Source organism: Suillus subalutaceus (assembly GCF_016647625.1).
Source record: "Suillus subalutaceus strain FC151 chromosome Unknown DFJ58scaffold_41, whole genome shotgun sequence".
Taxonomy (NCBI): domain Eukaryota; kingdom Fungi; phylum Basidiomycota; class Agaricomycetes; order Boletales; family Suillaceae; genus Suillus; species Suillus subalutaceus.
In genome coordinates, this window is record NW_024540290.1 from 128,419 (window position 1) to 144,703 (window position 16,285).

Consider the following 16,285-nt stretch of genomic DNA (forward strand, 5'->3'; position numbering starts at 1 on the left):
CCTTTTCTGGTCACCTTTTCACCAGAAGTACTAATCTAGCAAGATGCCCCGCGAGATCCTCATAGGATTTGGTGTTGATGTAGATGCTGTGGCTGGATGGTAAGTGTTATTCCTTGTGAGCTCCGAAATGACTGTTCTATGCGACCACTTTAGGATAGGCTCGTACGGTGGTGAGGACTCGCCCTTGGACATATCTCGCGTATGATCAAATTACTTTCGACCTGTAAGACATTTTTTCCATGATCTTTTAGGGCATGTATGCGGGTGAAGTTGGCGTTTGGCGAGTATTGAAGTTACTTGATAAATACAACATCAAAGCTACTTGGTTTATCCCAGGTGAGTTCGAGTTTTCTTACAGTTACTAGGGCTTTGTACACACCATAATGTGCAGGTCATAGCTTGGAAACGTTCCCGAACGAGATGGCAGCTGTTAGGGACGCAGGTCATGAAATGTTGGTCCTGTGTCTATGTCGCGATGACCATTAACTAATAGCTATCTAGCGGACTCCACGGTTATTCGCATGAGGTGCTTTCGCATACTTAACCCAACTGGACTGAGATGGCTCAACCAATTTTACACAGAATCCAGATTCATTGACGCCAGAGCAACAACGTGACATTCTTGATTACACATATAAATTGCTCACGGACTTCACCATGGAGTGCCTCCAAAGGGCAATGTGGCACCGTGGTGGCAAACAAGCAAGGAAGGCGTTGCCCTCCTTCTAGAGAAAGGAATCGAGTACGGTATGCCTACAGGTCGTGTCATGATACTGGGTCGTTCTTATACTTCTATGTAGATCATTCGAACATGTCTCGCGAGTAAGGATCTGTGATATGTATACCCCGCTTGGATATTGACTACCGTCTTTACAGCTCTCAGGCACACTACCTTCGTGACCAAGATACGTGGACCAAAATCGACTACAAGGCGAAGGCGCATACGTGGATGAAGCCTCTTCAGAGGGGAAAAGAAACAGGTCTCGTTGAAATACCTGCTAGCTGGTAACACTGCCCACTTCCGGAGTGATCAATCATAACTCAATTTTCCATCAAAGGTACCAAGAAGACATGACACCGATGATGTGCGTTTTATACTTCATAGAAAAGCGTGCTTCATTAACGCAAAACCCAGGTTCATGAAGGCTAGCAGTAATTCTCATGGATGGGCAAGCAAAACATGGCACAATTGTTGAGACTGTTTACTGACTTGACCACGTTCAGGTCACCCCTCAAGCCATCGAGCAGCTTTGGAAAGATACCTTCACGTATCTTTACAGGGAAGAACAAGATTTCATTTTCCCGTTATCTATCCATCCGGATGTCAGCGGGTAAGCCTCATACATTGCTTTCGCATTTGAAATGACTGATTTATTCGATTTAGACGTCCGCAAGTATTACTCATGCTGGTGAGTAGCTCTGATGACCTGCAAGCGTGCCTAGGTGACCCGCATTCCTGCGCTTAGGAACGGTTCATCGAATGGATTAATGCTCATGACGACGTGAAGTGGGTTACGTTCCATGAAATGGCAGAAAGGTTTAGGGCGAAGAATGATCCTCCTCCGGGTGCTGTGATGCCAAAAGGATATGTGAAATGCAAAGCACGGCTGTAGTAGAATGGACCCTAAAACGCCAGCTGGCTGAAAATGATACATAAAGTGATACCTAGCCTTAATGGCTAGTGACCTAGGTTATTTGGATGGACGATAAGCGCTTAAGCAACGGTCTAGGCTAAGCTAGAGGTCAATAGGAGGTTCGCCAAAATGGGCTGATAATATATTGCCACCTTACCACGCCAAAGTACAAGAGGGCATTGAAGGCGTTCCGAACATCCCGCTTTACTCATCCGTCCATGTCACGGTAGCCTGAATATATAGCTCCCACCTCGTGATCGATAATACCTAGGTTTCGGTGGCACATGCGCGTCCATATCATGGATCCTATAAGAACTCAAGATTGCCCACCCCGGCCCACTGCCAAGTTCAATTTGAATATCTCAAGTCGTCTTATCATTCACACCCCAAGCAGACATGCCTGCTGCCCCACCTATCCCACATATCCCTGATGAGCTGCAGAAGGGTGTCAGTGTTGTCGTTGAGACGAAGTACGGTCCTGTCAAGGGTGGCAGAACTACAAACGGCGCTTCAGTGTTCTTAGGTGAGGTTTTCGACCAGATCCTTCGCACTCACATGCTGAACCAAGTACCTAGAGGTGCCCTACGCGTTGCCACCAGTTCGCTTCCAGGACCCAAAGCCTCTACCTCCTGATTATCGATATGAAAACAAGGATTACATTTATGAGACTAAACGTATGTCAAATCATCAAACCCTTGTAAATCATTGGCATAAGACGGAATTGCCTTAGACTGCGTTCAGCCCTCGAATGATGGACAGGGCGCAGCGACAGCACCAGTGGATCGTAAGGGCTACGGAGTGCCGTCAGAAGACCCGTAAGCAATCCAGGGTATCGTTTCCAGCTCTAAATCTAACACTTTCATTCTTCAGCCTCTTTGTCAATATTGCGTGCCATTCATCATCGAAACCTGGAGCGAATCTGCCAGTCAAAGTATACATTCACGGAGGGTAAGTCGTGCATATACCTATAACTCTCGGTTACCCATTGTCACAGATTTCTTCAGTTTGGTTCACCCCATGGTTTGAGCTCCCAGTCTCAATACGTGGCCGAGTTAAGGAAGGAAATTCATGTCAACATCGGCTATAGAATCTCGGTGCTTGGTTTCCTTGCGTGCGACGAGCCCAAGATAGACGGAAACTTTGGCTTTAAAGATCAATGGTTAGCGCTTCAGTGGATTTCGGAGAACATTGCATCATTTGGAGGTAAGCTTGAACGCATGTCATGGATTTCGTTGATATCCTGACAACATGTGCAGGTGACCCAAGTAATATCCAACTTTCTGGGCTGTCTGCCGGTAAGTCAAGATTTCCTTTGAACTCACAGCATTGCCAACGAGCAACAGGTGCCCATGCCGTACACCAAATCTTGCATCACCTTTCACACCTGCCACCAGGGCAGAACTCTCCGTTCCGTTCTGCTCATTTGCAATCAAACGCAATGATGTGAGTTACTTTTATCACTTACTGTCAAGTTACTCATTACCCGCAGGACTGTCCCTAAAACTCCGTTGGAGCTGAGGCAGTCCTTCCAAGCCCTTTGCCGTGCCCTCGATCTCGATCCTAATGCCCCTGACATTTTGGAAACTCTGAGAGACCCTGCCAAAGTTCCTATCAAAGCCATGATGAAGGTGATAGAGACAGATGAAGTTGGTGTCGAGCACGGCACGTACCGAGGATGTCTTGATGGCAATTGGATCCCTACCGCACCCGATCCAATGACCTGGCAACGGTCGGGAGGCCTTGCTCGTGCTCTGCGCGATAAAGGAGTCAAGAGCATTTCTATTGGCGATCTGAGCGAGGAGTGGTACCTTTACGCGATCGCGCACCCGGTTAAAGGTCCACAGGATGTGTTCCCTAACATCTTGCGGTACTTCCCACGTCCCGTCGTTGAGAAGCTTGTGAACATGTACCGGACGCTCCCGAGTACAGCAACTGTCGAGGAATCGATGAGGCACATGGGAGACATTCTAAGTGATGGACAAGTGCACATCCCCGTGAGGATGTTTGCAAGAGATTTCCAACAGGCGGGGTTCCCAATTCTCAGGTATGCGATCCGCTGGACTCCAGAACAACTGCGTCCAAAAGGTATCTCATTATCTGTAGGGTTGTGAGGTGATTGCTGATGCTCGTGCAACAGGGTGGGTCACGCATGCAACTGACCGCTGCTTCTGGGCTCTCCGTATTCCGAGCATGAATTATCCGCAGACGAAGAAGGCGATTGAATGGCTTGACGCATTCGACAAGGAGATCGCCGCCCTCGAGCAACAGGGCAAGCCAATGCATAAACTTGATGAAGCCCTGACCATGCAGGAGGACCAAAGCATCGTGTGGGCAGAAGACAAGAGATGGGCCGAGTTAATGAACGTTGCAAAGATATTGCCTGGTGAATCCTAAACGTTGTTGAATCCTTGCACTCATGTAATCTAAGAATGATGATGGTGATCTCCGAGTGAAAATCAATGTATAATACGTTCTACATCATGGATTTGAGTCTGGCAATTAAAATAAAATAAAATGCAAGTTTATTGTCCTTTGTCATAGACCCCTTTCGCAACATTCAGTTATAGATCGCAAGTCATTGCGATGGCTTTTGAAACGCAGAATTCACAAGGACAAGTTGATAGAACATACTAATACAAATCACTAGTTAAACATTCAACGGCGCCTGAAGAAGTCTCAATACGAATGTACTGTAAGAAATGCACTACATTATACAAACAAGCTTAGGCCTTCTTGAAACCCTTAGGCATGACGGCACCTGGTGCTGGGTCATTTGTAGCTCTGAAATCTTGAGTCATTTCATAGAAGGTCAGCCACTGGATGTCATCGTGAGTATTGATCCATTCAATGAATCTCTCCTATGACCACTAATGAGTTGGAGAACAAGGAGGACGTCGGGTGAAACATACCAGCATCAGCAGTACATGTGGACGACTGTGTCAAAGATCGAGGTCAGAACGCTCATATGGCAAGAAGTGGAGACTGAGTCTGACTGACCCGCTAACGTCCGGGTGGATGCTGATGGGAAATACAAAATCTTGCTCTTCTCTGTTTGCTATAAATCAACAAGGGGCTGAAACCCAATAATCTTATCCTTACCTATATAGGTAAGTGAATGTATCTTTCCAAAGCTGCTCGACAGCTTGAGTGCTGACCTGATGGATACGTGAATAGACGCGAAAAGGTTTTTAAACGTGTTGGCATACCCAACCATGCGAGTTCGAGCTTGATTTAATGAACCTTGACTGGTGTCAGCGTGTTGCTTTTGTGCACAACTTGTGTCTTACATCATGGGGGAAGATCGTCAAGGTACCTTACCACACGTATAATCAGCACCAAATCAGCGGGGAAAACATTGGCAATATATTTGACGGACCAGTTACCCGGAATCTCGACGAGCCCAGTCTCCCTGCCCTTTTGCAGCGGCTTCATCCACGTGTGAGCTTTCGCCTGATAATCAATTTTTGTCCATGTATCTTCGTCACGAAGATAATACATCTGCGAACTGGATGAATGTGGGTCTGAGTATTTCATGACTGGTATACCGACTCACTCGTGGCACATATTGGAGTGGTCTGTTTAAAAGGCGTCAATACCTCTCTTGAAACGAGTAGCAATATATTGTGACCATATTCAATGCCCTTGTCTAACAACAGCGCCGTCCCCTCTTTGCTGGTCTCCCACCAAGGAGCGACGCTGCCCTTCGGAGGAACACCATGATTGAAATCCGTAAGAAGCTTAAAAGTATGGTCCAAGATGTCACGTTGTTGTTCCAGGGTCATAGAGACAGGGTTCTTTGGAAACATTCAGTTCCATATCTAATATCGATATTATCGCCACTTGCCTCATGGGAGTATCCATGAAGACCTCTGCACATGACATGAGAAAGATAAGGATTTCATCCAAGGAAGCTTACATTTCATGACCGGCATCTCTAACTGCTTCCATTTGCTTCGGAAATGTCTCCAAGCTATGACCTACACATGCTATCCGTCAGTTCCTCGTGTCTTGGAAGCATTGGACTTGAGACAAACCGGGAATGAACCAGGTTGTTTTGATCTTATACTTATCAAACAGCTTCAGAAGGCGAGGTACCCCAACTTCTCCCGCATACATTCCCTGCGCTGATTTAGGCTCGTAATCATATAGCATCAATGTGAGCATACTCGAGAGATGTCCAATGGCGAATCTTCTCCTCCATAGGACCCAAGCCTGCATCATAATCTCCATTGCTAACTCTTATCATCTACGAATGGAAAACAACGTACCAACCAGCCACAGCATCAACATCTACGCCGAATCCAACGAGAATTTTTCTAGTCATAGGTGCACGTTGTTGCTAAGAGGTCAGGCAGTATCGACAGGGGAGTCGTCAAGTCCGAATAATGGTAAGAACTGCAGCGCAGCGCTATATATATGAAGAACGTATAAGAGGTCCCATGTCAAACCACATGATCCTAGGCCATGGCAGGCGGACCGCCATTATTGCCGGGGAAAGGCAACGGAACGTATGGCTCCAGGCTTGCAGGCGTTTTAAGATAAGCCTTTTCAGACCTCAATACAGCGATGGGTCATGGGTGCCTCCACTCTACTCTGGAGTACTAGTGACATGTTACTAGAAGGCAGCCCGATGCCAAACAGACCAAATAGAAGGAAGATAATCGTTGGTTTTTCGGATCTTTGTCATGATCTGGTGCAAATATTAGCCTGAAACCTCGCATAGATACAGGTCACATAATGTAAAAGAGTGAAACACTACTGTGGTCGAGGTAATCGCTGAGTCGTGGGTGTTCTTTGCAAAGAGCTTCCGTGGTCAAAATTGAGTTTGTCTGACATGTCCAAATTTAGAAACTCTGGTTGTTTAACATCTCAAAGACATAGTCCAGACTGGTTACGAGTCTAACTACCACGGACAATTTAAGGTCGAGTGGTGACTCTACTGTTATTAAATAGACGTGAGGTCAGATCGGTACCTAGTGCCCAGGGCTTGAACCTCAAAACAAGAAAAATACAATCCCTACTTTGATCCACCTAAGTAGCTAAGCTTCAAATACTAGCCCAACTTGTACGCTGCAGCCTGTAGCTCGATACTCCACAGACCGCTTCGGTGTGAGTTATAAATAGGATCCAAGTCAATTATTCGAACTTCGTAGCGGCCTCAATGCGTTTCTCCTGAACACGCTTCTTGAGGTCTTTCCATATGTGAACTCCGAACAACACACTACAGCCCACATAAGCAGCCTGGACGTAAAGTTAAAGGTGCAAGACTCGAGGATTCGTGAAACAAACTCACTGTCACTGCAAAGCCTTTTACGAAACGCCTACAAAGTGACAAGGTATACAGTCCTTCAGCGCTGTGAATAACACCGAGGATTGTAGCAAGAGTTCGAACAGAGAAACCGAACCCGGTGAGGCCTCTAAACGCGTGTGCCAAGGAGAAGAACGCATCCACGTTGGTGACAGGGATAGAGAAGAATGTTGTGCCAGGGGGTGGTGGTGCAAGAAGATAAAAGTACGCGAGAAAAATGAATGGTGTCATGATAGCCTTGGGGGGAAACCGGAATGTGGTCAATTGGGGAGCTTTGAGCTAAAGTGGATGCATCAGAAACAAGACAGGTTGAAACCTATATTACTTGCGAACACGTACAGTACCAAGACCTTCAAGCGCCTCTGTCTTCATAGTCAAGAGGCGGGGTTTGGCATCATCGTATTTTGAAAGCGGTGGATTAAATGATACCCTAACCGACTTCGACTCGGAGAGTCCAGACTGCTTATACAGAAGTGTCATGCCCTGATATATTTGTCAATGCCAGTTGAGCACAGGAAGTCCACTGCCCTAGACTTACCTTTGAGTCAATGCTAGACATCTCGGCAGTAAGTACATGGTCGTCGATATTCCCGAAATATTTGACATATGCAACCAGTGTACTAGGATAGTTCTTCATGTACGTGCACAGGGAGCTAGAGTTCGAAGCGACTGGGTCTGACATGGTTGCCATAGAAAACTTGTTATGTCGTGTCGATTATGGTACTGACGTCGATTCTGGCGGCAAGTTTCGCTCGAGTGATTCCCTACTTAAGATCCCCAAGTCGATCTATATTTACCAGCCTTGCTGGCATACGGCTCGGGGATGGCCCTTGGATGGCCCCGACACGAGTATGCTCCGACTCGGCGGATCCTAGTTCGGAGATAAGACTTACCACTGGTTTGTGCCATCCCCACATCTCATACCACACTTGGTCTGGTAAAAATGTTAAAGCTACTTAAACCAAACTAAATCATAATGCTCCAGAATGCCCTATGAGCTTGAATGAAGAGTGCAGTGCCCTGTTAACATTCCTGAAGTAGATCGGCTCCCAACAGGGTGCCTTAACGTATCAATTACATCAGGGGCAAAGACCTCATAGTAGCCTTGATACCTGGGCCCTAGACCTTCGACACAGCCAAATAAGAGTCTGCAACAGATGCTGCTCAGATTGGCTAAGGAAGCAGAGTCAGAAACAACCCCGCTGGCGCTTTCAGGAATGGAAGAACACGAGGTAGTCCACCAGGCCTGATCTTCATAGTTAGTGTTAAAGCTCTTCAAGTATTCAATGAGCTTGAATGAAGTCACTCGCCATTCGGAGTCGCTAAGTAAATCCATCGAGAGAGTGCCTCTAATTATTCAACTGGATGGCCTGCGCACGATACAGAAAGAGTCGGTTTCGACTTTTCGCCCCATGCCTTTCGTTCGCCTCACCCGTCGTGTTCGTACCACCCGAGGGAATACTTAGTTGCGGCCCGGAAGTTGTATACTTGTGGCGGACCGTGACAGTACCAATGGGCTGGGTTTGCTGTTAAGGCAATGAGCTTGATCAAGGCTTCAGTTTGAATGAAGACGTGAGCGCTGGGTGAGCACACATGAATGATGCGAACCAAGTTACGGAGGTTGGGGCCATGTGGCCTTGGCGAAGCTTGGAGCTTGCCACCTCCATGGGTTCAATGGCGATGTATTCCTGTCAGTGGAACCAGCGGGTCATTAGTACCATGTAATCGAACTGGATCACTGGCTTGAAAATCACGGCAGAAAGCATTTAGAGCGTCGCTATAATTTAGAAATAAGATAGTTTGTCTGTGGTATTGATACAAAAAATGAAATACCGACAGAGAAACGACCCAGTTAAATTGAAAAGATGTGCCCTATTGCTAGTGGGCATACACGCCGCAGACCCAAAAGTTGAAACAGATACAGTGAGATAAATGACTGGGAGATTTGCGAGTAGAGACGGGTATCCGGCATGCTGTGGTAACATGAAGTAGGGGTCTGTACTAATCGTGAGGTCATGAATCTAAAGCATCAAAGCGAAGCCCAGTGCAGAGACGCCCAGGGTTAAAGCAGTCTTCCAGCCGATGCTCTGCGCGGCTAGGCCGAGTCCACCGCCAGTTGCTTGCGAACCAGAGGATGGCGTCGAAGTTGGAGATGCGGTCGTAGTACTAACGCTAGTGTTCTAAATATCACTGCTGGGTGAGTCTGTTCTGCTACCGGTGAGACTGGCATTATTACTTACGGAAGAAGTAGCACTCGGTGTTCCAAGTGCACTGACTGTAGCCGACATAGAGCTCGTGGTACCAACGGTGGTAGTTGAAGTCGAATTGACGAGCGCGCCGGTACCCCAAGGAATGGCCGAGCCGTCGGGCTGGGTGCTCTCAGCCGCAGGGACGATGTCGTTCGCGGTGTCAGTGATCGTGAATCGTCCAGTCCAGACACTGTTAGCGGAAGCTGGAGAAGAAAACTGGTAAAAGTAGATAGGCGAGTAGGGTGTGACCTGGGGGGATAAGAACGATTACGATGTGTATAAAGGTGGAATGAGACTGCCACCAACCTGAGGACAAGGATAAGAGAATGAGGCCTTCGTCGCGTCCGTTCCGTCAACGGTGCCGACCGCTATCAACAGTTGAAGGTTAGTATCTCATGACCGAATATATGAACGCACTGGTCAAGTTGACCATGTCGAAGTTGTTTCCCGTCTTCAACTGGATGATCATAGTCGTCCACACGCCAGTGGTATCCGGGTTCCAGCTAATAGAACAGGCCTGGCCCTCGATGAAGACATCTCCAGGCCCAGGATTAGGTTGGATCTGGATCGGCATGTACGAATATAGCAGCAGATGAGGCCAAAATGGTCAACGCGATAGGCAATAAGCATGTTTTTTGTACGAAAGGACTCGGAGACTGCTTTAAACTGGAGGTTGACAAAAATATAATGTTGGCGGTTGTGCCCATCACTAAGGTGCAGCAATAATGAATATCTTGCGACTTACTGAAAGACTATAGTTAAGACGACTCGCAAGACTGGGAAAATAGTAAAAGAGTGACTGGTGAAGTGCAAGGGAGCTTATGATGGGTGAAGGAATTTTAACTTTCCGAACCAAATTTTTGTACCACGTACGTCAGACCGGCGCCTGTAACCAAGGAAGGTCAGCCCCCAAGTGAACATGCTCCCGATAGGGCCAGCCTCCAGGTTAAGTTTATCCGTCGATCAAGAGGCTATCATACGTGTGCCAGTGCCTGAGTCAAGGATGGGTACCCGAGCACCAACTTGAATCATTGGGTGTGACCCACTGGCTGCTGGTTCACACACTGTGACACAAACCTAGCCAGTGGGGCCTGGGCCTCATGCATGCATAGGGCACTCTGTAGTCCGGACTCCGCTACCTTCAACCTCTCCTCGACCGTTTGCCAACGACGAGCAAACAACAAAGCTATAGACAGCGACATGACCATCAACACCACCGCGCAAGCTGCTGCTCGTGATGGCATTTGAAGTAATAGGTAACGATGGAGACAATGGTTATGAGAAGGTGACAAGCCAAGCCAACGCGTGTCTTCGCTTTGCCTCGATCTCCCCAGCGTCCTAGTGCCCAGCGAGTCGCTTACTCTTGTGCCTCGCATATCCTTGCACGCCCAGGATCGTGTGTGCAACGGGAACAATCACTGCCCGATGTTCAAACTTTTTCGGCCGCAGCAGTAGCGATCCTATTAATCTCAGGTTCCTTTAGTTTCCGGTCCGCGTTTAATCGGGGTTACCAGTGAACATGGCTACAATGTCCTCTATTCACGCGCAACATTATCTCCAATGAAATGGCTCGATTTTTGGGTACGCGCTCTTGCCAACCGTCGTTGAATGTGACCCATCAGCGAGTCATTCGCTCGGACAACCGTGAACTCCGTCAAGACTCATGCTAGGTATTAAATAGACAACAGGTCATGTTTGTGCATGCTCGGTATGCCTGATGTTAGATAATAGACAGAACCTACAAATTTGCCATCACATTGTATCTGACTCATCTCCCTAAGTCGATTGCTGGAATAAGTTCCTTATTAACAAGGTCTAAGGTCCAGAAGAGTTGAGTTTCCCGAATGCACTGGACAGAAGACTTACTTGTCTCGGCAATTCCCCAGTGTGCCATGCGGCTCACGCCAAGCCTCCTCTGGGTCTCACCAATGCAATGCACGGTGCATCAATGCCCGGGGTGCGGGTGGCACCCAGAATAGGAGCTGGCTCTGGGGTCCAACCATCCGTCCAAATCAACTTGCAAAGAAATTGAAGTCCACGAGTAGGCATCTTCGGACGTCCTCTGTGGGATGGGTAGCACAATTCTATCTGGTGAGAATTCTGAGCAATGTGTCTCGGGCTGATGCGTCGGAGTGATCCTGGCTGCACATCACCGCATCGCGATTTCGTCACCTTCAACATTGTACACATACTCCATGCTTGTCGCATCGCATCTCTATTACACTTCCCCCTACTATTCCTGCACTTTTCAGAACTCGTCAGTTTACATTTACGACGAACCCGATATACCTGATATGGACCCTCGCCATCATATCTTCAGGACACGATGTGTGTACACACAGTGTACCTATTAACACCTGCAACATGGCGAGCAGTCGAGGAAGACGAAACAGAGTTCCTCGGAAGATAAACACGGAGGAAAATTACACACCTATTGCACAGAAAAATGAAGGCGATGCAGTCCAATCGTAACACCTTCCATGCACGTGATGCACTCCCAAACACCAACATCTCGGTAATGACGAACCAACGATAGCACGATGGTTGAGATAGCTGTGTTGCTATCTGCAATAATTAGAACTGAGTGTTGGGCAGGCATGACTGTCATTACGAGTGATGAGCTAAACTATGAGAAAGGTAAGTCGAAAGCTGACAAGAGTAGCCTACTTAGCGGAATTATACTGCTTAGCCCACAGAAGTGCACAAGTGAATAGGCAAGTCACTATACCTGAAGGGTAGCGCATTTAAATTACTAGTTCACGGCCCCAAACATACAACAGTGTGAAATATTCTTCGAATAGTCCTGTAGAAGTTCCGATGGTAGTCAACAATCACAGTAAGCGGCCAGATCTAGCCTTTAAGCTTCATGGGAAAAAGACATAGATCAGGTCGATTACTGTGCATGATGAAGTACCAAGATTAGCCAAACCAGGATCAACAGCGGACGCGTATAGTAACGTATCGTTCGAACGTTCTTACAGTCCATCGCTGAGGTTCCATATTCATCCGAGAAATGCAGACCAGCACATTATGCGTCATAGGCATGAATCTTTGAAGATGATTCACGACACGCTAACTAAATATACATAAAAACGTACCTCTGCCGCTAATTTTGTCCACTCCGTCAAGGACCTAAGATACTCGTCTTTGCCTTCATCCACCGGTATGTCTGGGGACCAAACAATCAAGGAAGAAAACCTTGAGACCGGAGTCAGTTTCCGAATTTCAACACGCGAGTCATCATGATCTGCGTCCACCGCATCGTCCTCATCTATCTCCATCTGTCGGCTGCATGTTCGTGTTGCTCGACCCTTGCCTCTTGTTTGAGCCATTGTTTCAACCGTCCCAGTGTCATCGCCTTGACTCTTTGCATCACTGCTCGGTGCACTAAGGACTATGCCGCCGTATCCTTGTGGCAGTTCCACGGTACGACCGTGCACCTGCCTCCCTCTGAATGCTGCGACAAAGTTATTGCTGAGACTATCTTCTATTGGAGGCATCGCAGGTGGCGCGCGAGCTACTTCGCTTGATGAGCTGGCCTGAGCCCCAGAATCCGCGTCGACTACCATAGCGCCCACTCCTGCAGGACATTCCTGTGAATCCCCCTCTAATGAAGCAGATTGTGATTCGGCAATTGTAGTTAAGGAGTATTGAGACTCTTCAGCGACGAGGGTGTTCTGGCTGTTGTCTGTGGACATGTGTGTTTCGTTGGACGTGTTTTGTGTAAGGGAAAGGTGCGGGCTAGAAGGCGCCGAGGGCTTGACGCGAAAGTATGTGGATATTGGTGCGGGCCCTGAGTGAGATATGTGGAATGGCATGAGATTGGGCGAGCATTCTGGGAGGTCGAGAGTAACAGGTGATATTTCCATGCTGGCGGTGCTGGTTGGTCAGATCTAGGGTTTTCATCGAAATTCAAGCTCGTGTCAAATTGTCAATGGTCACGTAATGCTATTACATTCGTTGACTTTGATTATTCTGAACCACTTAATACTTGTCGTCTGTTAAACTTATCCTGCGACACCTACGACGTACAGTTGGCCTCGTCTGCACAATCTGAATCATCAACATTGCAACCCTGCTATTGCCTTTAAATGCTGTCATTTCACATGTCCATCATGCTGTTGCTCAAGTCACAAGGTATGGTTCATGCACCACTCCGATTACTCTGCTCAACATAAATTTACACACTTTAAATTTCAATACCGCTTCCGCGAGGACTATCCTGAGCGACCGACTTAGCTAGGGACATTGGCTTGAAATTCATGGATAATTTATGAAGAACAACATACAGGTTCTTCTGAAGATACCCCTGTGCGAGCCCTTTATCTGCGTCGACAAACAGCGGTTTGGAACCTGTTAGAGGGAAAAGTTTGTTGATGACAGGAGGAGAAGTAACCAAGGGAAAGTGGGTGAGTGTAGGACTTATCGTTCTCGTCCTCCTGAGTCCTCATCTCTGTATGCCTGTAAAAACAAGCAGACCGTCAGCATGTTGACCATCACAAGCAAATTGAAATGCAGCACTCGAACTCAAGCTTCAAGTGCGCTTTTTTGATCTCATAGTTCAACGGGAATGATGATGATATCTACTTAGGCGAAAGAAGATCTGAACGACCTGAAGTTGAAAAACATACTTAGGAGGCTATGAGGCATCTTCAAGTGAGTTTTTTTCCACATAAAAATTCTTCAAGTTCTTCGCTGCCGACACCAGCCTCCCTGAGAGTTTGTTTTTAACTCGTTGGATTGTTTATTCTGTTTTGTGTACTCCGAGTCACCATTGGGCATTTTGCATACGTTTCTACACAGAACGGCGGCGGTAGAAGTTACAACCTGCACATCGAACCATGAGGCGATTTCGTACACAGAATTGGAATCGCTGTGGACTATCTAATCAATACACGGCCAATGTGACAAGAATACTCATTCTGAATGGCCCGCGACAATAATGAATACTCAGAAGAAGTCAAACGTCTGTAACAGCATGCCTTGGAGCGGCTAGCACTTGACTAGAATGGTCGGTGCTAAGAGTACTTACATTCTAGATTCGGATATGCAGGTTTCTGTGGCATTGCATTGTTTCGATATCGCAAGTCTTATCGGACACTTGGCAGCTGGTAGTGATGTGTGCCCACAATTTATGCTTGACTGTGGTCGCAATGAGCTTTGATTGTTCCACAGGGTGCACGTCCACAATCTTCATCGTGCTAGTCACCGTCGTGATTGACGGTGGCATTATTCGGTCGCCATTATCACGCTGTGGGGGCTTTCAGACAATTCACAAATCTGCGCGTCCACAGCTCACCATTTAAGGCGTGTTATGGCCCTACCAGCAATCTCTTAAATACGCTCATCGATTTGCTCCTTCTCATTATCGCCCCCTTCCCCTCATTCTGATCATTGCCCTGTCGCCAGGCAAGGTTACTCAAAAGTTGATCACTCCTTCATCGTCTTCGGAACCCCATTCCAGCGCTTCATCCAACGCGCCCATCATAATGCCTACGGATCTTTGCTTAGACATCCCTCTTCTTCCACACCCGGACTCAGACTCAGACTCGGCCGACCCTCCAGCCCCCACTCACACCTTCGCCTCCACACACCTAGGGACAGCAGAGGCGTCCCAAATTCTTCCGGCGACAGGCTCCTATGGCCCCTTTCGTATTTGGCGTGTTTTGGGCCAGGGTGGGTATGCTACGGCAATGGGAGCCCAAGACATAGCGACAAATCGCTTGTTGTGTCTCAAGGTCTTCCGGAAGGACCGTCTTAAGCACATGTCTACAAAAGAGGTTCTTTTGACTGAACTCGAAGTGTACAAGCGTCTTTCATTATCGATGCCATGCCCCGCCACTAGATTTATCATGGGGCTGGAAATGTCGTTTCAGACAAAGGATCAAATATGTTTGGTCATGGTATGTGCTTTTCCCCTGCGAGCCGTTTGAGTTGTTTGACTCCATTGGACATCCCTAGGACCTCATGGCCGAGGACCTACACACTCTTCTGAGGTGTCGCCCTTCATATTGCGTCCAGCATCGTCGCAGGTGGACTGCCCAAATAGTAAGTATAGTTGACTTTCCTGGTTTTCGATGTCTCATACCTCCGACTTTGAAGGCCCTCGGGATCAATGGTCTGCATGATATAGGGATCATTCATCGGGATATCAAAGCCGAAAACATCCTGATTGATATTCGAGAGAACGTTAGGATCATCGATTTTGGCTTGTGTTATGTACACACAGATGAGGGGCCCTTGGAGCGACAACGGGGGTATGCGACAGGTGTGGCGGGAACGACCTACTGCATGGCACCGGAGGTCCTGTACAACAGAATCAACTTCCATTCTGTGAGGTACGGAGTACCCGTAGACTGGTGGGGGCTAGGCTGTATCCTCTACGAGCTTGTTTCAAAGAAACATAAGGCACGTTTCGCGTCTTCCTTCGCTGCTATCTTACTGATACCATCTTGCCAGGCGTTATTTGCTACAGAGAATCATATGCTGTTCTATCTTTCTTGGTTCTCCGACCCTAACAGAACATCCAAGCCGTCCCCTTTCTTTGAAGGTTTGAATGCAAATATCGTCAATGTACTTCTAGGAGTAAGTTTTGTATCGCTCATTTTCCAACACTATCATTTATCTTTACTGCGGTAGCTGTTGGACCCTAACCCATCATCACGGTATGGGTTCCGTGAGCTCGCAGACCATAAAGCGTTCTTGCTCCGATGTGGCACGTCAGAATTCTCCGACGCATACTCTCGTGGTAGGTTAAATCTAATTTGTCTGACAACATCGTGCTTAAAACGCATTGTAGCGCTGGAACGCGAAGAACTGCCTGATTCGCTGGCAGACTTAAGACATGGACAGGACATTCGCACAGCACCGGTTTGGTTTCCCCTAAACTCCCGGCAGAAACCACGCGTTTCAAATGTGGATTGGATCAAGCCGGCGCTTTTTTCTCCGGACTTATGATGTTCTCCAGTTGATATTTGTTTCGTTGTGATAGTCTCCATTTCAAGAACTTCATTACACTGCGTCTCCCTTCCTTGTTACAAATAATCTCAAAATGTACTTCAATCTAGACACCTTAGCGCCATGTGATTCCCTTT

General features: G+C 47.5%; 7 protein-coding genes across 7 annotated transcripts; 3 read left to right on the forward strand and 4 right to left on the reverse strand.

The window, feature by feature from the left end:
- Positions 1-43: 43 nt before the first annotated feature.
- Positions 44-1,613, forward strand: DFJ58DRAFT_726924 (carbohydrate esterase family 4 protein; the record flags this gene model as incomplete). The annotated part of the gene is made up of 14 exons (XM_041385418.1): positions 44-99; positions 154-199; positions 252-336; positions 392-452; positions 502-526; positions 583-613; positions 664-747; positions 801-822; positions 877-1,005; positions 1,059-1,085; positions 1,146-1,191; positions 1,225-1,331; positions 1,385-1,409; positions 1,467-1,613. The coding sequence occupies 14 exons, from the start codon at positions 44-46 to the stop codon at positions 1,611-1,613; spliced, it is 891 nt and encodes a 296-aa protein (XP_041244839.1).
- A 190-nt stretch (positions 1,614-1,803) lies between these two features.
- DFJ58DRAFT_783400 (Alpha/Beta hydrolase protein) lies at positions 1,804-4,172 on the forward strand. The gene is made up of 9 exons (XM_041389897.1): positions 1,804-2,157; positions 2,210-2,308; positions 2,365-2,449; positions 2,505-2,582; positions 2,629-2,837; positions 2,891-2,929; positions 2,978-3,077; positions 3,124-3,719; positions 3,772-4,172. The coding sequence occupies exons 1-9, from the start codon at positions 2,031-2,033 to the stop codon at positions 4,026-4,028; spliced, it is 1,590 nt and encodes a 529-aa protein (XP_041244840.1). The 5' UTR covers positions 1,804-2,030; the 3' UTR covers positions 4,029-4,172.
- A 54-nt stretch (positions 4,173-4,226) lies between these two features.
- On the reverse strand, positions 4,227-6,432 carry DFJ58DRAFT_905846 (carbohydrate esterase family 4 protein). Its single transcript, XM_041394979.1, has 13 exons — positions 5,903-6,432; positions 5,801-5,846; positions 5,669-5,753; positions 5,551-5,611; positions 5,479-5,503; positions 5,263-5,428; positions 5,188-5,209; positions 5,011-5,139; positions 4,841-4,874; positions 4,734-4,789; positions 4,632-4,682; positions 4,544-4,568; positions 4,227-4,492 (listed from the first exon to the last, which is right to left on the reverse strand). Exons 1-13 carry the CDS (start codon positions 5,956-5,958, stop codon positions 4,358-4,360), a joined length of 891 nt encoding a protein of 296 aa, XP_041244841.1. The 5' UTR covers positions 5,959-6,432; the 3' UTR covers positions 4,227-4,357.
- A 44-nt stretch (positions 6,433-6,476) lies between these two features.
- DFJ58DRAFT_682961 (uncharacterized protein) lies at positions 6,477-7,909 on the reverse strand. Its single transcript, XM_041383253.1, has 4 exons — positions 7,481-7,909; positions 7,282-7,425; positions 6,928-7,221; positions 6,477-6,875 (listed from the first exon to the last, which is right to left on the reverse strand). Exons 1-4 carry the CDS (start codon positions 7,631-7,633, stop codon positions 6,771-6,773), a joined length of 696 nt encoding a protein of 231 aa, XP_041244842.1. The 5' UTR covers positions 7,634-7,909; the 3' UTR covers positions 6,477-6,770.
- A 1,111-nt stretch (positions 7,910-9,020) lies between these two features.
- DFJ58DRAFT_329451 (uncharacterized protein) lies at positions 9,021-9,932 on the reverse strand. The gene is made up of 4 exons (XM_041379883.1): positions 9,609-9,932; positions 9,498-9,559; positions 9,179-9,440; positions 9,021-9,122 (listed from the first exon to the last, which is right to left on the reverse strand). The coding sequence occupies exons 1-4, from the start codon at positions 9,763-9,765 to the stop codon at positions 9,115-9,117; spliced, it is 489 nt and encodes a 162-aa protein (XP_041244843.1). The 5' UTR covers positions 9,766-9,932; the 3' UTR covers positions 9,021-9,114.
- Positions 9,933-12,079: 2,147 nt separating this feature from the next.
- On the reverse strand, positions 12,080-13,125 carry DFJ58DRAFT_783413 (ribonuclease H2, subunit C). Its single transcript, XM_041389898.1, has 2 exons — positions 12,290-13,125; positions 12,080-12,240 (listed from the first exon to the last, which is right to left on the reverse strand). The coding sequence occupies exons 1-2, from the start codon at positions 13,058-13,060 to the stop codon at positions 12,220-12,222; spliced, it is 792 nt and encodes a 263-aa protein (XP_041244844.1). The 5' UTR covers positions 13,061-13,125; the 3' UTR covers positions 12,080-12,219.
- Positions 13,126-15,152: 2,027 nt separating this feature from the next.
- Positions 15,153-16,148, forward strand: DFJ58DRAFT_659177 (kinase-like domain-containing protein; the record flags this gene model as incomplete). Its single annotated transcript, XM_041382071.1, has 3 exons — positions 15,153-15,239; positions 15,294-15,776; positions 15,831-16,148. Coding segments are annotated over 3 exons (888 nt in total), but the record flags the coding sequence as incomplete, so codon positions are not given.
- Between the last annotated feature and the right edge of the window lie 137 nt (positions 16,149-16,285).